Source organism: Mycteria americana, chromosome 16 (assembly GCF_035582795.1).
Source record: "Mycteria americana isolate JAX WOST 10 ecotype Jacksonville Zoo and Gardens chromosome 16, USCA_MyAme_1.0, whole genome shotgun sequence".
NCBI classification, from domain to species: Eukaryota; Metazoa; Chordata; class Aves; order Ciconiiformes; family Ciconiidae; genus Mycteria; species Mycteria americana.
The window spans coordinates 2,170,232-2,197,386 of NC_134380.1; the positions used below are offsets into that span (position 1 = coordinate 2,170,232).

The 27,155-nt window shown below is 47.7% G+C and overlaps 1 protein-coding gene across 8 annotated transcripts in view; it reads left to right on the forward strand.

The window, feature by feature from the left end:
* The first annotated feature begins 3,995 nt into the window (after window positions 1–3,995).
* Window positions 3,996–27,155, forward strand: part of NDEL1 (nudE neurodevelopment protein 1 like 1) — a 30,713-nt gene continuing 7,553 nt past the window's right edge. For 3 of the 8 annotated variants that reach the window (XM_075519201.1, XM_075519200.1, XM_075519194.1), the window contains exons 1-8: window positions 3,996–4,074; window positions 13,661–13,758; window positions 15,227–15,380; window positions 16,658–16,806; window positions 18,510–18,646; window positions 20,755–20,928; window positions 21,758–21,849; window positions 24,183–24,334. In XM_075519201.1, coding sequence (XP_075375316.1) covers window positions 13,673–13,758; window positions 15,227–15,380; window positions 16,658–16,806; window positions 18,510–18,646; window positions 20,755–20,928; window positions 21,758–21,849; window positions 24,183–24,334 — 944 coding nt within the window. In that variant the 5' untranslated portion in view covers window positions 3,996–4,074; window positions 13,661–13,672. Of the gene's footprint in view, window positions 4,075–4,377; window positions 4,581–6,098; window positions 6,142–13,660; window positions 13,759–15,226; window positions 15,381–16,657; window positions 16,807–18,509; window positions 18,647–20,754; window positions 20,929–21,757; window positions 21,850–24,182; window positions 24,335–27,155 lie in introns of those variants that run through there. The other 5 variants (XM_075519196.1, XM_075519199.1, XM_075519197.1 and 2 more) reach the window with 5 other exon arrangements.

Sequence of the window (27,155 nt, forward strand, 5' to 3'; positions counted from 1 at the left end):
CTGAAGGCCCTGGAGCCCTGCCAGGTCCCCCCGCCATGGCCGGGGCAGCTCAGGCACTGCTTTGCCTTGCCGATGAGCAAATCCTTCGCCGAGCTGAGAGGCTCCACGCAGCATCCAGCTCTCCCGCAGCTGCTTCATCTGGTTAAGGTGTACAGGCAGATAGGATTAGTGCTGCCAGAGTTGGGGAGACATGGGGGGAGGTGCTGGCAGCCCCATGTGTCCCACAGGGGATGTGTCCCCTCTCTGGCTGGGCTGCTCCCAGCTCCATCCCCGCAGCCTGGATGCTCCTGGAGTCAGCAAGACACCCCTCCACGGCAGGGATTAGCGAGAAAATCCCTGCCCCTCTCAAAAAAACAGTCCCAGGGGCTATTTCTCCCTCTTGCGCCTTCGCCAGTGTCTCCCCAAAGTATGCCCAGGAGTACCTGCAAGTTGTGGGGCCCCACATCTAGGCCAGTAATTCCCAGCCCATAATTGATCCCACAGGGGCCCATGCCCAACCTGTACCCCACCCTTTGGGGCTGTCGCCCCCATGGGCCTCCCTGCACCATGGCATAGCCCTTGCAAATATATAACCCATCCTGCCCCCGTGTGCCCCCCCGCTCATCCCACGCCAAAACGACCTCTGTCAGCCCCTTGCCTGGACCGTGGGACAGCCCCAGCTCCTGCCCGCGCTGGGTCCCCCCGGCCCCATAAGAGACCCCCCCTTCACTCGAATGCATTACAGCTGCCTTGTCTCTCCCCAGCCTTTCAACGGAGGGGCTTTTGCTGGCGAAACACAGACCTGGCTTGGCCAGCAGCAGACACGGCCGCATTGTGCGGCCGCTAATGCTAAGTGACTGCTCCTTTGTGCAGCTGGAAGCGCTGAGCCCCTCGGCGAATGCATGGGAACAGCTCCGGCTTACAATGGGGTGCAGCCGGGAGCGACCTCAAAGCAAACATTGACTTAAAAATCAGTGTTAACCAGGCAGGCATGCCAGACCTCTTGGGAAATACAGCCTCCACCAGCGCTATGCCTTTGTCGCCAGAGGCAAAGCCCTGCCGGGCTAGGACAGAGGTGTTTGGTAAAGGCAGCTTTGATGGAGCCAGTGGCATCCACCCCTGGTCCTAGAGATGCTGCGCTGATGTCAGCAGCTGGCTGGGACAGTGGTGCCTCTGGGCGCAGGGAGAGGCAAAGGGTATTTCATTAACCTAAGCACCCAGCCCAGGAAAGAGGGATCGGGGAGCTCAGGTTGGGGTTTAAAGGATCCCACCAGAGAGGAAAGAGACCAGGCGTGTGCCACTCTGCAGATGCCCCTGGGGAAATTCATTTAGGGTTGTGTAGATCCACCCTTGGCACTTTTATAAAGGAGACACTCCCACCCCAGCCCACACAGCTTGTTTCCAGTGGCCTCGCAAGTCGTGATCTCTGTGATGATTGTAGCAAGGCTGCAGATCCATGCTTGGGTTATCCAGCACAGCAAGGTACCCCCAAGTAGCCTGGGTATTGGTGTGTAGACCAGAGCCAGGAGTGGCACTGACCCCTGCCTCCCACAGACAGACATCCAGAGGTGCGGACAGATGTGCAGAGAGCCCTCACACCACAACAGGTCCCCAGCGAGAGCTCAGCTCGTATCCCCCCTTGCAGATGACTGTACTGTACCTTCGTGCCCTTGGTGGGGCCACTCCATAATTGAAGAGTGAGGGAAAAAACGCACCAGGACCATGTGGGATGCATGATGCAAACAGTGCATGGCATTGCCTCATGGCTTCTGAAGTGCAGTGAGAAAACCATGCACTCACCCTGCTCCAGAGTGCAATGGTGGGCATCTAACCTGCTCCAGAGCACAAGAATGGGCACCCAACCTGCTCCAGGGCATGGTTGGCACCCAACCTGCTCCAAAGCATGATGGTGGGCATCCAGCCTGCTCCAGAGCACCACAATGAGCATGTGAACTGCTTCAGAGTGTGATGGATACCCAGCCTGGTCCAGAGCACAAGGATGGGCACACAGCCTGCTCCAGAACGTAATGATGGGCACCCAGCCAGCTCCAGAATGCAATGGTGAGCACCCAGCCTGCTCCAGAGCACAAGAATGGGCACCCAACCTGTTCCAGAGCGTGGTGGGCACCAACCTGCTCCAGAGCACAAGGATGATCACCCAACCAGCTTCAGAGTGTGATGGGCACCCAGTCTGCTCCAGACCATGATGGTGGGCACGCAACCAGAGCTGGGCTGGGCACACACTCAGCACCGCCAGCTCTGGCTGCTCCTGGCTTGGAGCAGCACAGGGCTGGATGCTGGGAAAGGAGATGTTCTCCCAGCCAGGCCTCCAGCCTCTGCACAGCCGCCTCGGTCTCCCACTCTGCCCTCCAGGGAGGGTTTCAGAGAGCCAAGGAGGGGGTCAGTTGAAGTGAGATGGTGGGAGGTGGATGGGGTAGACCAGGGCTGTGAACATCACCTGCATCAGCCGGGTGCAGCTGGGCACAAAGGATACAGTGGAAGATGCACAAATACACACTGGGAAAAGACTCCATTTCCAAGAGGGATGAGACAGCTCTAAGGGCAACTTGCCACCGGGATGACTTCTCACAGGACGCTGTGGCTTCCCCACATCTCGCAGCCTCTAATTCAGGTGCAGCGTGCGGCTCGGAGCCGCGCTCTGCTGCACGTCCCAGGCTTGGCGCTGACGCTGCCAAGCAGCATTTGTGGCCTTGTGCAATACTCAAGTCACGCAGGGTGACCCAGAAAGTCCTGTGCAGGTGTCGGGGGACATCCATGGTGCTGGCTGGACATCCAGCTGGGGAAGGAGCAGTGCATGCTCTCCATCCTCAGGTTGTCCCCAACCAACCGTCCCATCCACTGCGGGAAAAGGTGGAAAAGCATCAGAGCATCAGCCCTGGAGGTGGACAGGACATGGCAGAGGAGAGGCTGTGGGGACAGATGCAGGGACAGAGGTGGCCTTGGTGGCACCATGCCCACGGAGGACACAGGCTGTCCCGACGAGGGCTGCTGGCATGGTCGCGGTTTCGGCCACCGCCGCGCCATGCTGCCGGCAGCGTTGGCCCACAGCAAGGGAAGCACAAGGGCATCCCAACAGCACCACCTTCCACTAATGACAGGCCAGCCAGCTAATTACAGAGGGCAGGAAATTAAGCATGCAAACGAAGCTTAAGTATTAGGTTAGTGCGAGGGAGCCAGGAGGTCGGCTGCGGGGCAGGTCCCGTCCAGGAGACACCGTGGAGGCACCCTGCCCTCCCCTGCCAGAGGCACGTGCGGAAGGCATGAGGGCAGTGATGCGGGGCAGTGGATGAGCCACCCACCAGCGGGGAAATGCTGCACCAGGAAAGCAGGGAATAAGAAAGCCAGGATAGACAGGGATGGTCTTGGAGGCCATCGACTGCCCTAAGCCTGGCTCGGGGCCAGTGCGGTCCCTGGGGGGGTTCAAAAAGCATCTCCTCACAGTGAGTTTCCCTGCTCTACGGACTGTTTTGGGACAGAAAAGCCGTGCAGGGAAGAAGGTAGCAGCTGCAAGGATGGGGGTGAGAAAGGAGGGCGTCTCAGCGGCCGGGGCTGCCCTGCGGTGTCTGCCTGCCCCCCTCTCCACTGCTCGCCTTTAGGGATGGATGTGCGGGGGACCAGGTCTACGGTGCCGGTGCCTGGGTCTGCCACTGCCGGGGGCACCGGGGCATAGAGCCGCGGATAACAGGGAAGGGGCAGCTCCCAAATGCGGTAGGAAGGGAGAAGAGCGGGACGGGCGGCGGGCTGTCCCCGGGGGCGGCCAGCGGGACGGGGGCGAGCAGCGGGGGGACCCCCACGCCGGCAGGGTGCGGGAGGGACGTCGGCGTTTCCCAGGGGAGGACGGGAAGCACATGCCGGGGCCGGGGCCACGGCCCCCGGGCTCAGCCGGGCCAGCCGCCCGCCGCCCCCTCCCCACATGGAGGCCGCCCCCGCCCCTCGCCCCGCCTCCCCGTGCGTGACAACGGTGTCCCCGCCCTACCGTTGCATCACGGCCCGGCCCCGCCCCCCGGAGTACCCGGATGAGGCAGACCCGGCGCCGGCGGGCGATGCTGCGGCTGTGACAGGGGATGCGCCCCGGTGAGTGGCGGCGGCTGCGGGCGGCGGAGGCCGGGGATCGCCGCGGCGGCCGCCAGCCGGCCCAGCCCGGCCCAGCGAGGGGGAGGCATGGGGAGGACGGGAGGGGGACGCGGCCGCGGCCGCGGCGGGGGGGCGCCCCTCGCGGTGCCGGGGGCTGCGGGCCCTGTACCCTTCCGCCGATTGGCTGCAAACTGACAACGGGGCAGGTGCCGCCCTCCTCCGTGCGCCGTTGGCTGGCGGCGCAGCGTCGCCGCCTCCCATTGGCGGAAGCCAATGCCTGTCACTGGCCGGCCCGGCTCGGCCCTGCCCGCCCGGCCACCGCCCTGCGCGAGCCGGTTCCCCCCCTCCGTCGCCTCCTGAGGGGCCGGCGGTCAGCCCGGGGCCGGGAGCCGCTGAGGCCGCGGCAGCGCGGGGTGGGGGTGCGCGGTCCGGGCACCCCTTCCCGCCGTGGCCGGCCGTGCCTGCCCGGGAGCAGCGGCCTGCGGGGGAAAACCCCCTTTTTAAAGGTATTTTCAGTTGAGCGTGAGGGAAGGAGCCATGTCTGGTGTGGAGCTGCCTTCCCGCGGGCAGGCTCGGCAGCGGAGCGCGGGTTTGCCTTAAAACTCCTGGGTTTGGGCCCCGAGCTGCCCGCTCTCCTGTGGGTGCTGGCGGTGCCTCGGCTGTAGGCGCCTGCCTTCGCCGGGCTCGTAGGAAGGAAACGCGTTTTCTTATTGCACCATCGCGTCTCGCTTCCCCTCGTCACGCCTCATCGCAGAGACGGACGTCAGCCTGTGAACACGTCGGGTTGTGCGAGCCCGGCTCAGGGTATCTAGTGACTGACGGGGGAGGGAAGGTGGCTGGGGCGGTTACAGCAGCCCAATGGTGCACTTCTGTGGCAAGGGTCAGAGCGCAATTGCAGAATTCGGATGGACTAAGCCAAAACCGCCCAACATACGCAGACCGTCCAGCTCCTGAGCTATTCCTGGCAGCCCTCTGGTCTGCAAGCGGGCTGTGGGTGAGGTGACTCACCCCCAGGTCTCGCCTACCCCGGGGCTGTGGCAATCCCTCATGTGATGTGTGATAGGAAAGGACGCTTTTTTCCTTGCTCTTTGCTTAAATGTGATGGGCTGTGCTCCCTGTCTGTCCCTGTGCTGCCCCAAGGAGGAGGGCAGCCAGATGGATTTGATGGTGGTGAATTGCTTTTGACTTCACTCCTTCCTCAGAGCAATTTCCGAATGCAAAGGGACTTAACCATGTGCATGTGCAGAAACATGCAGCAGAGTAAGTTTGGTGACTTTCCTGGCTGTCATTGGGCAGCACAGCTGCTCCCTTTACAGTCACTGTGCCTCCTTTGTCGGTGGCTTTGTCCCAGAAGGTGTTTATTTTTCTGTCATCCATCCCCAGTCACAGACAGGGAACTAGACATATGATTTGCCTCCATTCTTATAAAATACTTGGTAGATCAGATGCCATGGGTGCATCTCTATTGAATGTTTTTCAGTATGGGCTTTTCAGTATTTTTCAGTGTGGGTTTTTCTCTGAGGTTTTTATCACCTCCCTCTCAGCTTAGCAAGTCCTGTTTTATTTTGTATAAACATGACCAAACTCGAACAGGCCCTGCCTCATACTCCCAGTTTCATGAGTTTGACCCGAATTGCAGCAGACATGCCAGAAAGGATTAACGCATCCGACACAAGAGGAAATACATTACTGGAGTTAGACTTCCAGTTAAATGTCTTTCATGAATGCATCTCTCTCCCCTTCTTAGGGAGGAGGAGAGCTGTCCTCACCCACCCGCAGCCCAGCTTCATCGCTCTCGACCAGTTTGTGCTCAGAGTATTTGGTGACTCAGGGCTTCTCTCTTCCCTCTGGAATTATCTTGACTTGGTCACGAGTGCGGAGAGGCAGAGGGCACTTTTGGGGGCCTATGGTATTTACTGCCCTGAGATGTGGTTAAGTATGTGAAACCACACTAGAAGAGTTCTTTGGATATTTAAGCACTTCTTTTTATTTTTTTTATTTTTTTTATTTTTTTCTTTTTCCAGAAACAATTCCTGGACACCGCAGAGGGTAGGTGGCCTTGTCAAGGTCAGTGTTTGTTAGAGGTATTAGTAACTGTAGGAGGAAGGAGCTGTCCTGGGGCAGAAAAGTGACTAGGAGGCTTTTACATTTATTTATTTATATTTAAATTTGATGTGTCAGCAATGTGACTGCACAGGCATGCTGGTTGATAGTGCCAGTTAACTGTGGTTGTAGAGGATATGACAGGTGGGGTACGTAGTGTGTTTTTTGGATTAATAGTGTTAGGTCTGCCCTGGAAGAGATCTGCTGTCTTACTTTCAGACCCAGACCTGGCTGGTCTGTGTATTCATGTTGTATACGTTGAGGCAGAGCCCAGGCATTCTCCTTTTGGTTCACACATGAAGATTTGATCCTGTATGTCATTGAGAGTTACAGAGGTGAAGGTATGTGTTCAGAGGCATAGTGATTTAGTTTTTCCCCGCCTCTTTGGGGTAAAGCCCTGGGGTTGTTTTTTGTTTTGTTTTGTTTTGTTTTCCCCTGACTCTTTAGAGGTTGCAGACATGTGAGATAATTCCTCATTTGGTGGAGAAGGAAAGAGAAGAGAAAGGAAAAGAAGAAAGTGGAGAGAAAACACAAGATTGATGATGTCTGTGACCTTGGTGCCACAAGCAGTCTTGTCTCTGGAGACATGTCTGGGAGTAGACTACCAAAAAGTATGGCAACAAAGTACTATTTATTCCCTCAGTCTATTACAGTTACTTTTGAGAAGCAGGGAAAGTCAGACTACAGAAAGCAAATGGTCTTTTTACAGTCATTCTTGACGTTTGTGACACCACAAACATAATCAAGATAAACTGTGAAGTGTGTTCAAGCAAACTGTCTTTTCACTGCTGTACTGCACTCATCCATGGGCAAAATGAGACATACCTATCAAAGCATATTTTTCTTGATATGATTGTGTCCCTCAAGGGCTCTTTGGTTGATGCAGCGCAGTAGCAGATTATGCTGCTTCCCCGTCCTGATCGATGTAGAGTTTGGGGGTTTATTTTTAACTCTCATCTTGTTAAGTGCTTACTGAAGAGACCTAAGGCCCTCTCTGTTGATGGCTGGCCTGTGACTAGCTTTTGGGTAGTATTTTTCAAAACCATTTTCCTTTCTCTGGCACTGGTAGAACTTCAGAGATGTAAAAGCGACAGAATTCACTCCTTTTGGAAGAAACCTGTGCCAAGTGCTTTTCCCTTTAAGTTTCTTGGTCACTTGTCATTCTGCAGTGTCCAGAAGCATCTTAGCCCTCTGGCCACCGCCTTTCCAGGGAATGTCATCATCGGGATGGCATTAATTGCTGAGATAATAGGGAGGCCCAAGGGACCTGTGTGCTGTCATTTGTTGCAAGCTCTTTGCTGTGCGTGTCATAAGTTCTCGGATAAATTCATTGCTTCTGGGTAGGATGCTCTGTATTTTTTCAAGGTTTAATGAGAAACCAGGCAACTGTGAGTTTGAGAAGATGCAAATTGGGTGGATAATTTCCAGAGGTGGGGCAGGGGGTGTGCAGGCACGTGGCAGCTTGTGCCAGCTGTCAGCCTCTGTTGTAGAGTCAGGATCAGTGTTCCTGGTGCTGATCATATCTCACTGACTTTCCTAAGAGGTGGTTTTCCAGAGAGCAGTGACTGAGGCAGGGAGAAGCATAACCTTTTCACAGCCTTAATTTCCTTCTCAGTTTGCTGTTTACTCTACACCCTTCTGCTCTGCATGGATTTGTCCCTCTGGGTTTCCTGGGTATGGAGCTGGGAGCAAATTGTTCTTGTGGTCAGGCCCAGGTTGTTCCTGGACACGCACATCTCCAGGGGCCTTTTCTTCATCTCTGCAAATACTGAACCTGCATCAGGAGCATCAACCTCTTCAGATTTTCCTTTTTAAGGCACTTCAGTGGTGTTACTTGGGAACAAATAGAGGTCGGATGTCTTAAACTTCCCATGTTTGTGAAAGGGATAAATGTTTTTTAATACTAAATTCTGATACCTTTGGTAGTTGGAGCTTGATTTCTGAAAAGAGGCTTCTTGCATCAGTACTTTTCTTCTGGTTTCAAGGCTTGCATCCCAGTGCTGGCTAACTCATCAAGGGTTTTTTTGCCCCACTGGATATCATATATTCACAAGGTGTATGAGTCTTGGCCATGTGGTGTAAAGCATACCTGTTTTATTTGATTAATAAGGCTGATTCCACAAGAGGCTGTTGAGATGACAAGGCTTTACTGTATGGTGTTTGGTTATTTTAAATGCTTTTAGCCTGAACCTGGCACAAAGTTCCTGCAGGTAGGATTTAGTTATCATCTGCCTCCTGTGCTGTCCAAATTGGAAATGCAGGACTTATTATTACGGCAGAGGAAGGAGTGTTGTGCTGACGCTGTGCTATGTTACTTTCTTTTTTTCCTGAAAGCTCATAGGCTGCTGTTGTAAGAGGCAAGGAGGCCTTTGTTGTGGTTCACCAGAGAACATTCAGTTCAAAAATAGTATTGCAGGAAAAGACAGAGGTTCGCTTTCCGAAGCAGTGATGGAAGCAGGCAGCCTTCCAAAACGCATATGAAAATGCCTCCAGCTCCTATTTCAGGATGAGAAAAACAGGCACAAATTGATTGGTGAAATCTAATCCATGGCTTTTGTTTGTTTGTTTCCATATTCTAATAAGTGAAAGACAATGCAGGTTTGCTTTGATTTTTGGCTGGAGTGCTCAGGTTCCTTTGCTTTGAATCCTGATTGGGTTTTGGAAAAAAATCCAGAGCCTCAGGGGTTTGGGGGGGTTACCTGTTCGTTCTCGTGGTTTGAGAAGGTAAAGAATGGTGGAAACAGGATTTCTTCTGCTTTTCTGTCTGTGAATCAGCATAAAATGGGAAGAGGAAGAAGACCTGATTGCTGACAGTCCTTCCTGCTCTTCATGGCAGCTCTGGATGGTGCCAGCACTCAATGGCAGAGTCATTCCCTGCGAGAAGGAGATGACTGCGGCAATTACGTGGCACTTGGCAGTTCTGGGGACTCTGATAGCCAGAATGGGTTGTTATCTCAAGAACTGAAGGCCAGATGTGGACTTGGCAGAATTTCTTTATCAAGTCCTATTTTAGGTAGTTACTTGTTTAATTCCAAAGGTCAATGGACATTTGCATTGCCTTCAGTGGTAGGGCAGCAAAGTTTGGATGGGGGAGTCTTAGCACTGTGGCTTGTCCCACTTGAGTGGCCTTGCTTTGCTTAATTCCTCATGTTTGGTGTCTGAACATATTGGGCAAACAGGCTTGTGAGGAAGAAAACTGGTGGCCTATGTGCAGAAAAATGACCTGTTCATGAACATTAAATAATATTAATTCACTTCATACGGCAAATATTTATAAGCTAGTTTTAAATGGGAGAATGTGGGCTGATTAAAATCAGGAAGAATGGTTTATCCAGCCACTTGAGATTCTGCAGGTACATCCCAGGTGAATTGCAGCTGCCTCCAAGCAGTACTCAAAATCATTCTGGATGTGCTTCTATAGCTCATCCTTACTGTGATGCATCAGTGAATTGAGTTGACTTTGAGAGTGGGGAGGAGTGGATTCCTGACTGTGGGAAGGGGTGGGTAAAAGTCGAAGCATCGTGTTATATTTCAAGCTTAGTGTTTTGATCTGATATTTGATCCAAACCCTAGCAGCAGCCTCCAGTCACATGGAGAGCCCAGGAAGATATTTTTTTAAGGTACTGTGTTACACTTCAAGCTGTCTTTTTGTTTTCATGATTTAGCTGAAAGGTGCCTCCATAAAGATTTCCGTTTGGCCTTGAATGCAAGATTCCTTAAGCTACTTGAAAAATATGTCTGCATGTTAGTTTAGTTACTTCTGCTACATGTTGGATTCAGCCTTTGGCTCTTGTAATATCCAGAGGATACTGAGCATCTCACTTGTAAGGAAGCTTTCGGAGGTGGGAAACCAGATTTGTCCTGTACAAAACCCCCTGGATTTAGAGAAGTTCTTAACCTACAAGCTGCATTTTTTTAGAGTGATCACAGCGTGGAAAAGCTGTTCCATTCTAATAGTGGAGAGTTACTCTGTCCCACTGACTGTGTAAGGGGGAGCTTGAAAGGAGCCACCGCATTTTGAACATAGTTCTTGTTTGAGAGCTGCTTTGGATCCTGGAGTTATGCCCGTGTAGCTGAATTTTCCCAGGGCGTTGCGTGAATGCTAAGCTGTGTTGTAATGAATTTCGAGTGGGCAACAGCGTAAGCCTGCGCTCATTTTCCCTGGAAGACGCTGCTGCATTGTCTTGTCTGTATCCTGAAAGCCTCAGTGTTGTTTGTCAAAGGCTTGATTCTGCAAGTGCCACGTATGCAAAGAAGCCCGTGAATAGGAAGGACTTGCCGTGCTGGTTCTCAGTTCCTCACATAATGCCAGAGCCGGGACAACCGGCAACAGGCTGAAGCAAAGCAGTTTTTGTTAAACTCTTGTTATTCCGTGGGCATCCACTCTCCCACACGCAAGATGTTTAAAATTGTCTAGTTATGTTCTGATAATGCCTAGGAGTTGCGTTTTGCCAGGCATATGCATGTGCTTAGATAGGCCCATGTTTCTACACCGTAAATAGAGGGAATGGACAAAGGTTGGGAGAAGTGAAGTGATTTACTTATGGCCACATGCGTGCTGGTGGCAGGTCTGGAAGCTGTCTGCATCTCCCAGCTCTCAGGCTAGTGTTTTGACCATGAACCACCTTGTTTGCAGAGTGTGTATATGTGCTCTTACCTCTTTTGCTTGTCCCTCATGCATGCAAGGGAAGAGAAGTGATGTAACTGTGTACAAAAACTGGGATATGGATTTGGAGTTTAGTATTGCACGCTGGCATTAGCATCTGATGTACGTGTTTATGCAGTGCAGCTAGCAGATCAAAAATCTATGCCGAGAGCATTAGGCATGATGGTAGACATTCAATTGTGAACTATCACCTGCTTAACCAAGGCAGGGAAGGGATGGCGGACTTGGAAAAGGTCAGCTTGCTCCCACTGGGTGCATTTGGGAAGGAAGAGTTGCTGCTGAGGGACCTGAAGTACCACAGGGCTGAATCTCCTCCCTCTGGTGTCTAAAATGAAAGGGTCTTTTGACAAGGGAGTGGTGGGGGGAATCTCCTGCATCGGCAGTTGGTGACTCTGTAAGTACTTGCGGGTCCCAGGTAGCCCTTCCCGCTTCTTGTGCAGACGTGTTTGCAGGGATTCCTCGGATGTTTATTCCAAGGGTGTGCCCTGTTTGAGCAGACAGGAAGGAGTCCTGGGCCCAGACATACCTTATCCCAGCTACTTCCAGGAAATGATGTACGATGCTTCCTTGTATAAACTTTCTAAACGCATCCTGAATTTTGCAGATGGGTGGCTTCCTGGATGTTTACCTTTTGAGACCAGCACCTCCGGAGCTATGGGAGCTGACCCCATTCTATGCTACGCCTCATTTATTTTGGGGAGAATGTGCTTCTTGCTGATCTAAGCCTCTCGGAGTGTGCCGGTTTAGAGCCAAGTGCCTTAGAGGGAAAGGTCAGAAGGCTTTTACTGAAGCGGTTTCAGTGAGGTCAGTGCAGGACTGGTGTTACGGACAGCACACAGTGATAGCTGAGCTATTCGCCTCTTCCTGGCAATCTGAATTGCAGTTCAGGAGCTGCCTGACACGAGCCACAGCAGATGTCTGCTTGCCTTAATGCACCCAGCTGCGAAACCGCGACAGTTTAGGAGGTGATTCATGGGCTCTACCTCCACTGTAAACAGTCTTTTGCATAGGACTTATGATTTGTCCCTGTGTTGTGGTTAAGCTGCCTTGGTAACAGGTGCAACAACGAAGCCAGTACACCCAAATAAATTTTTATCTGAAGAGGTACAGCAGGACTGAAAATATATGTGCTGGGGGAATTATAATGGCCCCACATGTATGTTTTATTTTCTCAGTACAGGGCAATGCAGAAAAGGAAACACCATCAGTTCTCTCGGGCAGCAAGGATTCATGACAAACTTGCTTCTACAATGCAGCTGTAACATTAAATAAAAACAGTGCGAGAGTTGGGGTGTTTTTGAGGTGCTTAGCACCCTCTGGATAAATTTGATCTTGTGCCCTTGGATTGTGGCAGCTGCAGTCTCAGCTGAAGAACAAATGTGCCAGTTCTGCCTCACTTTATTTGTGAGATAAGTGCCAGACTCTGAAATGAGCCTGTCTGCCCTCTGATGAAAGCATGGGATTGTTTTGTCCCACTTTTAGGTGTCTAAAATGTGGGTCACTGAGATGCAGGATGTATTAGCGTGGCAGTTTTAGGCCTGAAGGGACAGTGTTGGCTATTGATGCCTGTTAGAGTGTGAAAGTCAGGACTTCTAGGTCAGCTATTACTGATTGAGCTTGATGCAAGCGTTGTTTAAAGCCTCTGCTTTAAACAGAGGTTGGTTTCAGCTTATACTTTTCTGGGCGTTAATAACAGAATTTGAGTCTTGGCTTTTGGGGAGAAAAAAACATGCCTACTCCTAAAAGAATTGTGGGATTGCCTGGGGAGAGCTCGGAAATGGTACACGGTGTGGTGCATCTTCTGGCTGTGGTTGGGAACTGGGCCTATCTGAACATTTCTCTTGGTCCTGCTGTGCATGGCAGGACCATGACCACCACTTCTTCATCTTCATCAGCTTCTGAGACCTGGTGTGTGTCAAGGCCTCAAATGTCTTGTGTCCCCCTGGACTGTGTATTGCTCTGTTACTGAGCAGCAGTATAAAAAGTACATGTTGGGTTGCGTTTCTTATGCTGGCTAATAACGGAGCAGCGATGCAAATGGCATCCAGTGGTCCAAGCAGCTGAAGAAAGGAGGTCCTTATCCAGAGAGTGTGGTCCCCCTACCTTGGCATGGGAAGCTGGTCCTCTGAACACCTCCAGGCTGGAAGCGCTGTTGTATGACGTGACCATGTAATTTTGAGAGGCTGATCTTTCTTGTATCTGTTTGAGAGGACAGAGGGAGCAAAACTATGTGGAATAACTTCTGTTACCTGCATGTTTTACACAAAAGCAGGAATTATCTAGGACTCAACATAGGACAAGTGAATTGAATTTTAATCTCTGCAGCACAGTGTGTTAGTGGTCAACCTCGAGAGTGTTTGTCCTTGTTCATTACATGCCTTTGCAGTTGTAATAGGAGTTGTAGTGTGCATCGCTGTGATGGCGACAAGAGGCAAAATCTCTTTAAGAACGTTTTATGAACAAAAGTGAAAACTGTGATAGCTGTAAATATCCTTATCAACTGTGGTCCTAAGTGCGCTTGTGGCATTAAAGGCTGTTTCAAGTGGCAGGTACAAAATACAGCCAGAATTTCTGGTCTTATTTCAGGCTGCTGCATGAACATTTCCAGAAGCTGGGTAAAATTACGTCGCTTGTTGTGGCAGGTCTCTGTGCTGAATGCTGCTTGTTAGGGATCGTTAACATCCCGCTCGCGGGTGCCAAGTCTGGATGCCGCTGTCAGAAGGGCCGTGGCAATGAAGCCCAGTACTTAGCAGCAGTTTTGGGGGCAGTCTGCCTGTCTGTTTATCCTGAGTGTATTCTTATGTTTGTGTCCTGCAGGTTGTATTGATCATGGACAGTGAAGAAATCCCAACTTTTTCGAGTCCAAAGGAGGAAACTGCGTATTGGAAAGAGCTTTCCTTGAAGTACAAACAAAGGTACTGTTGTAGATTTCCAGGCTGGATTGGTTCTTGATGACCAGAACATTGTTTAATCTGTTTCTCTGCAAGGCTACACCAGGATGGGTATTAGATATTTTAGAAAGAATCTCTGCATTTCCAGCTTTAAATCCAGCTTTAAAATTTCCAGCCTTGTGGGAGCTGAGTGTTTCTTGCATAGTGTTATTATGCCATGAACTCCAGGCTATGTTTCGAGCATGTTTGAGCAAGAGCAGAGCCCTTTTGCGATCATGTGCATCTTTGTGTAATTAAAGTGCTGCCTTAAGTAATATCTTGATGTTTTATCATAACGCGCCTTTGGGATTGTCTTGTATCATTACTGTTCCCTTGAGCTTCTTGTAGTTGAATTACTGGTATGAAAAGTGGCTGATTTGGTGTTTGCTGCAATTTATTGAAGTGTATTGTACCTCATAGTCCAGCCTGTACCAGTGGTTTGCATCTTTCAGGGGGCACACGGCTCTTTGGGTACCAAAACCGACAAGAGGTTGCTGTCTTGAGTAATGCTGTGTTTCTTGTGGGGGTGGGGTTTGTTTGGGTTTTTTTTGGAGTGGGGGGCATTGGAGGCTCCCAGTTTATTTTCTTTGGAAAGCTTTCTTTGCATTCAGTGTTACTCATGTGCAACTGAGGTGAACCCTGTTAAACCTCTCTCAAGCCCAAAGAGCCCAAGGCACAAGTTGCTTTTTTGTTTGGTTTTGGGTTGGGTTTTTTTGGGGGGGAGCTGTTGGGCATGTGGAGGGGCCTGTCCATGTGGAGAATGCTAAGCTGTTCTTGGGTGTCAGAAAATTCTGTCTTAGACACCAGTGGATATGTTGTTTCGTAAAGCCTTGTTAGTTTTCTCTGTTGCTTGCTAAGAGCTGAGCTATTACGTAAGGTAAAGATGCAAATTCAATAAGCAAAGTATGTGGAGCGGCTACTTCTAGTATTTAATAACTTGCAGTGGTATAAGGTAGGTATGTGCTGGCTTCCTGCTGAAGTACTCAGTCACCCTAAGATTCAAACCTTCACGCTTTTCAAGAACCTTAAATTTCCAGGTACTGCAGAGATCCAGAAACTGTTGTTCTCTCTTACAGTTTTTGACCAAAATCAGGTTAAATGTTTGCTTCATTCATTGACTCTATGAAGTCTGCTAGCGGTGAAAGCTAATGGAGTACAAAGTGGTTTTCAGACTCCCATGAATCCTGTAAATAGCCTTGATACAGGTTTGTATTCACACATGCATTTAATGTAGCTGTTTGTTTTGATGTAAGAGAATTAATTTCCTTTTATAGCTAAGCTTAATGTAATTTCTTTGTTTCTGCATTTTTCTTTTTCCCCTTAGAGGTCTATGGATGACACTTAAGTACTTTAAAACTCCTGTTTTTTCAGCTTATTATTTTAGAAGAGCTGTGGATTTTGTTTTAACTTGGGAGATACTGGATTTTCAACTGATTAAATCCTCTCCTTACAGCTTCCAGGAAGCTCGTGAAGAGCTGGCTGAATTTCAGGAGGGAAGCAGAGAATTAGAAGCTGAGTTGGAGGCACAGCTAGTGCAAGCTGAGCAGAGGAATAGAGATTTGCAAGCAGATAACCAAAGACTGAAGTATGAAGTGGAAACATTAAAGGTAGGTCTTTTCTGTAATAGCATTGCCTCTTCTTACAGATATGTCTTGGATTTCATTTTAGATTGTCTGGTCTGTTCTTGGTCGCTGAATATCTAAATGAAGTAAAGGAGTTGTCTGTTAAAGATCCAGACTTAAGTATGGCATGTACTCCAAATAAGGCCAGCAACTTACTAGGGAAATTTCTGGCAGAATTTTTCTTGTTCACATCATGAAACTTTTGTCATGGCATTTGCGCTCATTTGTTTGAATTCTCTAGGCTTTTCCAAGTAGTAGCTTTATTAGTTACGCAGGCAACACCAGCATAGCAACAGGGTGGACAACACAAGTATGTTTTGTCAGACCACTGCGTTGTCATCTTTCTTTGCAAACAATTTTTTTTGCCCAGAAGGTCTCCTTAGTTTTATGAGACCTTAAAGAAAGCTGAAGATGGGTGATTTGTGCACATCTTTCAGAGAGAATCTCCTGATTCATTCTTAACGGCTGTGTCTGTGGAGACAGGAATTGCATAAGGATCTGCATGTGCAGAAGGTAACTTTTAATTAATGCCTCTCTGTTAACAAGTTCTTTCCTCTCTTGGAATCTTGGAAAAGCATCGTTTTTGGTAGTCTTGGGTTATTTTAGTGAAGGCAAAGGTTGGAAGCTTACCCAGTGGAAGTAAAGTTTATGGGATTGCTTGTTCGCATATCCAGTCCCAGCTATATCTGTAAAGGTCAGTATGTGTTTTATAAGGTCAGTAGTTTTTCCATAAGCCCCTCTCTGTACCCTCAGAGCTGGTGAAAGTGTGTTTGGGAGTGAATTCTTCCAGTCTTTTGAAGATGAGCTTGTGGACCTGGAGGTTTTGTAACAGATTTCAGTGATTCTCATTTTTGCTAATGGAGATATCGGACAATTTCTGGTAACAGTGTGGCTATTGTCAAGGGAGAGGCACTGAAGGGGAGGCTGCGCAGTTAGATTTCTCTCTGGCTTCCTAGATGTTTGAGGCTTCAGAGCAGCTGTCGGTGCAGGCTGTTGGGAACAGATGCAGGGGTGCATCTCTGAGCAGCCAGCTGTGTCATGGAGAGATCTCTGTGCACAATGCAGCATTTGTGATTTTATACTGTGTCCAGCTCTGATGTTCAGAGCGTGTTCCTTCTACCTCTCCAATTTTTGCTCTGTATTACCAGCAATCCCAAATCAGCAGACTGCAGTGAGTATGTTACTTTCTATGTCCCATTTTACTACTGATGACTTGGAGAGTGCATGCGACTGATACTTATCTCGCTACTTCATTCTTCCAGGAGAAACTGGAGCACCAGTATGCACAAAGTTACAAGCAAGTGTCATTGTTAGAGGACGACCTGAGCCAGACACGAGCCATTAAAGATCAGCTGCATAAGTATGTGAGGGAGCTGGAGCAGGCTAACGATGACTTGGAACGTGCAAAGAGGTGAAGGCTGCAAACTTCTTCTTTCCTTAAAGTTTTCACTAGATCTTTTCTTTGCTACTCAGATTGATCATTTTATTATTCCTTAAAAGGGAAAATAACACACATTCAAAAAACCCAAACAAACCCCAAGACATTTTATTCTTTGAACAGTGCAGTTTACCCTTGGAGTTCACCTCCATCAGCTGGTAGTGTTACATTACAGCAAGAAAGGCAGGGGGACCGAAGTGTTTTGTGTTCCTGTGAGAAACAAGCAGTGCAAGCAGGCTCAGAGCAAGCCAGGCCAGTGCGCTGCTTTTGACACTACCAGCTAGGTGACTCTTCTAATATATTTGTGATCCTCGTAGCTCAAAGCCACTTTGAAGTAAGAAGCTAATGCTTTACATAGTCCCTTTTAAATAAAACAGGCCAAAGGAGTCTCCTCTTCCTTTGCATAACAGCTTAATGACTGTAAGGAACAAATGTATCCTTTATAAATGCATAAAATGAACAGGCTGCTGTTAGAAACGCCCATTTTTGGAGTAGGTCATGCTTCCGTTTTGCTGAACGGGAATTTTGCCATTGATTCAGTGGGATCAGGAATGAGCCTCTGGCTATCTGGCAAAAAGATCTGAGAGCTGAGGCCCTGTTTCCACACGGCTTTTAACTTCATGACTAACTTTTGACACACATGAGTTATCCCACTGAAGTCATGGAATGAATTGGGTCTTAGGTAATACCCCAGTGCCCTGCTTTCTGCATTCGCTGGGCTGTTGCCTGGCCAGAGCTCTGGAGAGTATAGCACCACGTGAGCTAATGCGCTGATTAAATGCATGGCTTTGGAGCATTGTTGTAGTTTAACCCAAGCTGGCAACTAAGTCCCACGCAACTGCTTGCTTACTCCCCGCCCCCCCCCCCCCCCCAGTAGGATGGGGGAGAGAATCAGAAGAGTGAGAAAAACTCGTGGGTTGAGATGAAGACAGTTTAATATGGAAAGCAAAAGCCATGCACACAAGCAAAGCAAAACAAGGAATTCCTTCACTCCTTCCCATGGGCAGGCAGGTGTTCAGCCATCTCCAGGAAAGCAAGGCTCCATCATGTGTAACAGTTACTTGGGAAGAGAAAATGCTATCACTCTGAATGTCCCCCCCTTCCTTCCTTCCTTCCCCCAGCTCTATATGCTGAGCATGATGTCATATGGTGTGGAATATTCCTTTGGTCCATTGGGGTCAGCTGTCCCGGCTGTGTCCCCTCCCAGCTTCTTGTGCACCCCCAGCCTCCTCGCTGGTGGGGTGGTATGAGAAGCAGAAAAGGCCTTGACTCTGTGTAAGCACTGCTCAGCAGTAATGAAAACATCCCTGTGTTATCAATACTGTTTCCAGCACAAATCCAAAACATAGCCCCATACTAGCTACTAGGAAGAAAATTAACTCTACCCCAGCCAAAACCAGCACAAGCATGGCTTGGGAAAAGTTGAGATGGGTGCTCTGGACTGGCTCTTTCCCAGTTCTTTGGTACATCTCTGAGAGCCAGATGCTATCATGTTCTTTTCATCTTATTCCCCTGCTTCTTTGGAGTTCATTAGTCCTTTCCAAGAAGCATTTCCATAGCTTTCAAATGACTAACTTGAATGTAGATCCTGCTAACATTTTTCTTCTATTATGTTTTTGAATACGCTCTTATGTTGGCTGAGCTGAAGAACCTAATATTCTGGATTTTGTTCCTAGGGCAACAATAGTTTCATTGGAAGACTTTGAACAAAGGCTGAACCAAGCTATTGAAAGAAATGCGTTTTTAGAAAGTGAACTGGATGACAAGGAATCGTTGCTAGTTTCTGTACAGAGATTAAAGGATGAAGCGAGAGGTATGGCTTGCTTGATTAGTTTTGTGTGTTGGTACATTGTTAGCTTGCTAAGAGAGATGTGTAGCAACCAAAGCTCATGTTTATAGAAAGCCTCACATAATGAGACTTGAACTGGATGTGTAATGTAAGTGTTAGGTATTACTAACAGTAGGTCCTCTTCCTCTATTCTTTGTATGTCCAGTGTAGATAAGAGGAAAAATTTCCTCATGTAGGGCAAAATTAATTATCAATTCATTCAGGATTTTTAACACAGGTGAGTACAAAAATATTATTGCACAGATGCAATAGAATTGAGGAAGTGTGCTTCAAAAGTTCCCACTTGCTGTGGTTTTATGCCTTGTATAGGAAGGGAAAGCACAGGAAATGACAGGGAAATACATGATAAATGGTTAAATAACTTTCTTTAAAAATCCTGTTTCCTGTGTTCCTTCTAAACCTCTTGGAAATTGCCTGGTTTATTTAAGATATTCCAGTAAAGACTGTGGTTAGACCTGTGGGATCAGAGATGTTTGGGATCGCATTCTGGGATATGATCGGGAGCTGGGAATTCCCCAATGGATTTCACATTGAGAATGCTGGGGAAGCATTTTTGATTTCTCTAATAGGGGGGATGATCTGCTTACAAGACTGTGCCTGCCATTAATGTAGTTTAGAGATTAGTGGCTTTCAACTTTGTTTGCCAGGTGAAGCTTTCTAAAATAATTCCTCAGTTAAGGCCTAGATCTGAGTGTAAGACAACACACTTGACAGCAAGCTGGGATTTTTTGTTGTTGTTCTCCTTGGTGAACCTCTTTGAAGCAAGTTTGTGCCCCACAAATTGAAAGCCTCTATTGGAAGCACAGGATATTTATAATAAATATGAAGAGGGAGATTTAAGTATTTTCTGCAGAAATATATGTATTGTAATTTGGGGTTAGGGCAATAATACTGGAAAAAACAACAAAACCTAGGGGACCGTTTTCCAGAACACAGGAATAATTGGCAAAAAAGACGTCTTGTTTCTTGGATGAGTCATTTGGAAATTTTTAGCATTTGTTAGGGTAGCAAAGCTACATGTTATTCCCCCTGACAGCAAGGAGAACACTAGCCACTAAAAGAACTGATATGGTGTCAAACTCAAATATAACATTTCTGATTGAACAGCCACAAATCCTCTTCTAGGAGCCCAAATAGATTTTCATTTCAGCTGTGCTGTCTTACTTAAAATCAGTTTTAAATATTTATGATAACTTAAAAGCCATAATATACAACTAATTTTGCTCTTACGTGTTGTACCAGATTGAGGCAAGGAATAAGAGGTCTGTGAAAGATTAAGTTGCTCTACCCAAAAAGGAACAACCCCCCTGTAATGTATTGTTTATTTGCATGTAGTCCCTTCTAAGGATTTTATAGATTCATTGCTGAGCTGTGCTGGATGCTCTTTGTAGCAAATATGTGTGGAAATGGGAGGGGACAAGGTAGGGGTAAGCAGCAGTCTGGAGAGGAGGTAAGAATAAAACATGGGTTTCCTAATCTCCCATCTCTTTCCCTGTCGTTTGGACTACCCAGCATCTCCAGTCTGCTCTTTTATTTGTTGAGGCATCAAGAAACTGGATACAACCCTTTGACTGTCTTTGGCTAGTGCGAAGGCCTGTGGATTATTAACTGGAAGAATAATGTGGGGAATTGGAAACACAGGAATAGGTCATTCCTCCCTTTTTCTAATCTCCGTTTGAACAGGAGCTGAATGTAGTTCAGCAGGCATTTGCAACCAGCTACAGTTTTTGTAACACGCTTTCCATGGGATTCGCACTACAGATGGGGAAAAATACTGAGGCTAAATCACCTGCCTCATGCTTGCTGGGACCATGCAGCTTTCTCATTCGGGGAGGGCTCTGTTTGCTGCCTCTCTACTCCCAGCTGTAACGGGAAGTGATAGTATTGAGCTGTGACTGCTCTGAGGTGTGGGTCCTCACTGCTGGAGAAAGCCAGCAGCAGGCAATTAATATAGGGTTGTTGCAAAGTGTCTTCTCCTCCTCCTTCCCAAATGAATAGAGTGTTTGTTAGAGAAATCGGTCGCTAATACGTATTTTTGTTTTTTTTTTTTTTTTTCTTCTCTCAACCCTTAGACTTACGGCAAGAGCTAGCAGTACGGGAAAGGCAACAAGAAGTCACCCGAAAGTCAGCACCCAGTTCTCCGACTCTAGACTGTGAAAAGATGGATTCGGCTGTCCAGGCGTCTCTCTCCTTGCCAGCTACGCCCGTTGGAAAAGGATCAGAAAATAGTTTTCCTTCCCCAAAAGGTATAATTCACAAAAACTCTGTCTAGTTGTTTGGCAGTACATTCAGCTTGTTAAGAAACAATTTCAGACGAGGTACTTGTTAGTGAACTTGAAGTAAATGTAGGTATGTGTGGATCCCACATGCATTGTGTAAGGTGTGTTTAAATCCTGGGGCAGCATCAGATTCATTTAAGGAGTGTAATGAGTAAATAGCATGGAAAAAAAGGACAGTGAAGCTTAGATACTGCTTTTGGGGGGGGGTAGGGGTTTGCACTCTGCAGTAGATGCCTTCAGTAGAGCACTGAAGATGTTTGGGATTGCAGGGAAGTGCAGAGACTGATATTTCTGCCTAAATGTGGAGTAGCAGTAGTGGCTAAACGGTGGTGAGTAATTCTGACAGTCTAGAGTCTCTGTTACCACACGTACTTTTCGGGGTCCTGTTTTCTCTGTGAGGCAGCAGGATGTTAGTTCAGTCCCCTTCCCCATCTGGAAGGTTCTGGACAATCACAAGGATTAATACATGATTTTTCAAATTAGAAAGAGTAGATTCCAGATGAAGCTCTGGCTGGATTAGATGGATTGTGGGCAGTAGCCTTGCAGATGGAGAGTGCATGAACTCTGCGTGTAGGTCTAATGGGAAAGAGGGCAGTGGACAGGTATTAAGCTTTTTTGTTTTTCCATGGATAGTGATCATGTAGTCTGTGTTATTGTGGAGTAATTGTATGACGAGTCTGCAGTAGGATTTTTAGGTTTACCTTTTTGTGTAGAAGTTGATTTATTTAAATTAAAAAAAAAAACCAACCAACTATGGAGGAGTGGAGCATTTAATAAAATGTGTCTGTGTTTGCAGCTATACCAAATGGATTTGGTACCAGCCCCCTTACTCCTTCAGCTAGAATATCTGCACTCAACATTGTGGGAGATCTGTTACGGAAAGTGGGGGTGAGTGCTCTGAACTGAAGTATTCCTAGCTCTGTGCTGCTGTCACTGAGCTTTCATCCTTGTGCGCAATTACAACAAGGCCTTGGCCCATGCTGAATACATGCTGTAGTTTCCAAATCATCCACGTTCAGTGTTTAGTATGCGATAATGTGGGGGTTTTCTAATTATCTTGATTTGTAAAGCATGTTACTAAGGTTCTGATGCCAATTTTGGGTGACAAAATTCATATTTGAAGTAAAAAGTTTTTCAAGCACTTTGGTATATGGAGTTAGACACCATCAGCTACTTGTTCTTACTTTAAATGGAGCCTGCAGCTTCCTCTGTAATGAGACCAAGATGCAGAGCTGGACCTCAGACTTTGGGTGCCTGCTGCACCGTTACTGTATGTCATGGGAGGGGAGCTGAGATCATGCTGCCAGTGTCTCCTCATGTGCCTGGGGAGATCTGCAACAGGTGCTGAAAATGGAAAAAAAATCTAGAAACCTTTGATGAGAAAGTGAGAAAATAAATCGGGAGAAAGCCAAATGTTCCCATCTGTAGTTGATGACGAAGTGAAATGCGTGAGCCCTTAAGGGGATTACCACTATAAGTGGGGAAGAAGTGGTTTAAACATCTGTTACAGTGTTGTTTAGGGTGCCAGGCTTTCCAGTTGAATGAAGACATGACTTTTGATTTATGAGAAGCTTGTTGACATGCCTCAGTGGTTAGTGTTTTGAGTGGAAGCATGGATAGCCTCGGTGTCTACCCTCCGGTGCTGGCTTTCCTCTGTCTCTTGTGGTTAACACTGAGAACAGCAATAGCTGCAGTAGAGACAGTTGTTTTAGCAAAGTTTGAAATTAAAAATTACCTTGTTGCTTGCATTTGGAGCCAGTGAGCTCGTAGTTGGTTTGAAAGGGCAGCAGGACTACTTGGAGTTCTGGAGTGACATGTTTAAAATGGGATCATTGTGAGTAAGAGTCTGCAGGGGATTTAGGGAGCTTAATCACAATCCTGTGTGATTACTCTGCAAGGACAGGAAATGCCAAATAAGCATGCTTCTTTCCCAGCCTGCTCTTAGACACACGCTCTGCCATGGAGACAAAATTCCAGCTCACGCATTTGTTTAGTAACAATTATAGGATGTTCAGGATTTCTTTGGGTTTGGCTACTCATAGGATGCCTCATCCCAAGCCTTAGACTCCCTTTTTCTGCAATAAGGTTTCCCTCGGATTTCTTGCTTGCAGCTGAGACAGGGAGTCACTTGGCACAGATCACACTGGCTATTTCCAGCTGATAGGTGCTTTGAGACCAAGAGATAGGTCAATATCTGTATCTTCCTGTATAGTCACTAAGGAAGCTTACATGGGTTTCTAGAAGAAGAGTGTATAGTGTTCAGTTACTTCTGATACTATGTCAGTACCTCATTAATGGAATATTTTTCTATGTGGAACAGGACAAAACCCCATGTTTGGGGAGATGAGTTTTTGTCTCCAATGCATACATCTGCAAGTGTGTGAATGCCCCCACGCACAGGGTGAATATAACAGATTTGCTGCTGGACCAGATGGATAGTCATCAAGTTAAGCCTCAGTTTGTGATAGATGGCAGTAAGGGCACGTGATGTTTTGAAGTGAAGGACAGAATCAGGATTTTGGTCTCCCTCCTGCCAGGAGTCAGTGGATGAGGCAGAGACTGTCACCTTGTATAGGGGAAAAAGATCTCGCCAGGCTTGCTTGGAAATAGTAGACATGAGGTACAGACCATGGAGATGGGCTTAGCTGCTGCCTTTGGTTCCTCCTTCTGATGCTGTGGCTGTAGCACCTCTTGTTCTGAAGCATATCGGTGGGGCTTAAGAAACTGGCGATGTTTTGCAGGCCGAGATTAAGAAAGAAATGCTAGAAAGCATTGTCCTGGGGAAAAATCCAGCTTTCCAAATACACAGTCCCTCCCAAAACTTGAGGATTCTTCTTTAGGCTCTCTCTTAGTCCTCTGATTAGCTTATGGCAGCCCCACTCCAGCTGCTGAAACAAGAGGTTTTGGTAACTTCTGCTAAGAAGTGGCTTCCTTTTTTTAGGTAATTAATAGTGGATATGTTCTAAAATCTGAGCCCTAATGGAACAGAGTCGTGCCTGGCAGTCTGCATCAGCATCTCATTGTGTGGGTTTCCTCTGTGGCTGGGTGACAGAGAAAATGACAGCTTTGTTCCCATTTAGTTCAGTTTTTGCCAAAGGTGATCACACTGAAGTCCTGATCATGGTGATCTTGGGGTCATGATGAAGCCTGAACTCAAGCAGCAAAATACTTTCTCATAATTATATTACTTTCTTGACATGATTTTTTCTTCCCTTTCACAGGCCTTAGAATCCAAATTAGCTGCTTGCAGAAATTTTGCAAAGGACCAGGCATCACGGAAATCCTACATTTCAGGGAATGTTAACAGCAGCATGATGAACAGCAATGGCACAAAGTACCCTCACCCAGGGCATACTTCTTTCTTTGACAAAGGGTAAGTTGGGATGTATTTTTGCACTAAAGGGGAGTGTGTTTCAGGATGCTACTTGAAGCAGAAGTTTTTCTTGTCTTGTTTTTAGCCCACCACTGCTTTCATCCTATAGGACAAATAATTTGTGGAGCCAAAGTCTCAAGGGGACAGGGAAGGTGACAGTGCTGATTTCTATAAAGCAAAGAGAAAAGCAGGTGTGATTGTCTCTTAGCTGGTAGGATGTCAGTGCCTGTTGTGTCCCTCTGCTGCCTAATCTCTTGGCAGCTGCATCTCAGGTAATAAAAAACACCCCAGGCAGCAAACCCACTAGTGAAGTGAACGTGCCCTTTTGAAAGGGTTTCAAGTAAGTAGTGGTGGAGTTGCCGTAGCTACTGGTGCGCTTGTGCATGGGGAAGTACATTAACCGCAAATCTGGAGATGCCCTTAGTAAGAACAGCTGAGTGCCAGCAGCAAGCGCTCACTTGAAGGGTGGTGCCCTGTTTGATCTATTTCCCCCTCTATTAGGGGAAAAGAAAACCTCATTAACAGTGTAATTCTGGCTGATTGAGGGGGCAACTGCTTCCATGCTGGCTGTGCTGTGCGTCAGCCCTGAAGCCAGAAACTGCTTTCACAGGAAGAACTACCCCATGTGTCTCCTGTGACTCGCCCGTGGTTAGACCTTCCTCTCAGATACTGGGAAGTGGTTCAGCAGGAGGATTTTCCCACAGTCCCTAATAGCGCAGGGCCCGGTGGTTGTACGAGGAGTGGGGCGAAAAGCACAGTGCTCCTCCAGTGTTAGCACGGTGGTATTGCAAGCTTTGCTTGGTGTCACTGGGCAAAACACCCTCCATGCTCCCTGCACTGTAGTCGTCTTCCATGCTAAACCTCAAGACAGTGCAATTTAATGCTAATATTCAGCACATTCTCGATCCAGAATTTATTTTAGAGAATTAAATGAGCTGTTACCAACCTAAAGTGCCATATACAGAGCAGACAAGCTGAGCTTCCTACAATCATCCTCATTTGAGCTGAATCGTGTTGCTATGTGGGTAGCAGGGCAAGCTGCATCTTAGGAACTAGCATTCAGAGTTTTTAGAGCCACTGTTGTTCGCTGCTTTTGGAAAGGAAGAGTTCAGAGACTTAATAAAGTCAGTGTCATGTGCAAATCGGACAGACTTGTGGGTTGTCTGCATACTGCAAGGCTGACAGGGGTCCATGCATCACCACAGCAGTGCTCACACTTGCAGTGCACAGGCTGCATTTCAGTTGCAAGCTGTCAGGGTAGTTGCTAGGGAGAGATTATAGCTGTTCTTAGGAGGCAGCATGGCTATATTGAGTTGTGGTGTGACGAATAAGCTGATTGCTATGTGGGGTGGGGGTCACTTTTAATTATCCAGATTGTCATCACGCTCGTTATCTGGGCTGGCTGCCTGGAGTTAGGAGCAGGTTGTAGCTGAAAAAGGCTTAGAAACCCAGCCTCCTGATAGATAACTTCTGCAGCAGAGTTGGAGGATGTTAGTGGGCTAGATAAGGGGGTGGAAATGACTGATGTGCTTATCTGCAAGTTGTTAGAGATCCCTGCTGTCCTGTCCCTCTCCTCTGCACTCCAAATGCTGCTCACTTCTCCCCTTACATTGGCTGTCACTCCATCTTCCTGCCCCTGTCAAGGTCTCTGCACGCTCTGGGTGATGGCAGTGTCTGTGCTGTGTACACATCTCCACGGTTGCTATGTAAAACCTGTATAATTTTGTCTGCACATGTAAGCTAAACCAAGATGTTACCTAAATGAGGTCAGCCCCATTGTGCCTGCATGTTGCAGCAGCAGCCAAGCCCCCAGCTGTGCTGGCAGGCATTGGATCCAGAGCAGGCTGTGGTGGCTGGGCATGAGGGACTGAGTTAAGGCATGCCCTTTCTTCTCCCCTCTCCTCCTCTCTCTTCAGCCCCTGTACTCGCCTCCCTGCCCCTAAGACTGAAACAGCCACATGTGATCATAGATCAGATCCAATCTGCAGCCATTGCCTAAAGAACAGCTGGTTGTTGGGTGGTGGGATTGGGACAGAGGTAGCTCAGCCACATCATTACAGTTCCATTTACTTTCCTTCCTCTGCCATTTTGTTGGTTAAAATGTTTGACGAGTCTCCATCTCCCATCAAACACCTGCTCTTTGAGTGGAGCTGAGCAGGCGGCTGAAGACAGTGATAGGCAGGAGCTGGCATAGGGGAGCAGGGGAAATTACCTGAGCATCGCTTTAGGGGAAGCCTGAGGACAGCTGGGCTTGCACTGAAGCTTTGCTGGAGAATTGGAAGAGTCAGGACTTAACTACTTAGGGTTTTTTGGGTTTTTGTTTTTTGGGTTTTTTTAAAGCTCAACAAAGTTTGGTGTAAGATTAGTTTCCTGCAGACTTGTTCCTTCAGGAACATGATGTTTCTGTCTAGATGCCAGGGCATGGCAGAACAGCACCTGAGGATGTTCTCAGATAGATACTCACTTTTTGCTGTTGTAATTGTTCTTAATTGGTTATTAACTTCGATCCAGTTGAGGAACAAAATGGCTCTGACCTTGATGGGCTCCACAGAGGCCTGGCACTTGAACAGCAGAGCTGAGGCAGGTTGTGAGCTGTCATTGGGTGTTTGTTCCTTGGGGCATTAACTCCTTTTTCACTGCTCCCTGGTTCCCCTTCCTGCTTTCTTGAATGTCAAAGTCCTTGTAGTTGATGTTTATTCTTAGGTTATTTTTGTGAATCTGTTGGGCTTTGTTTTAATAAAACAAGCTAAAGTTTGAATGTGAGAAGTGCCTCTGCTTGCCCACTTCTGGCAGTCCTGTGAAGCATGGAGGTATATGTACA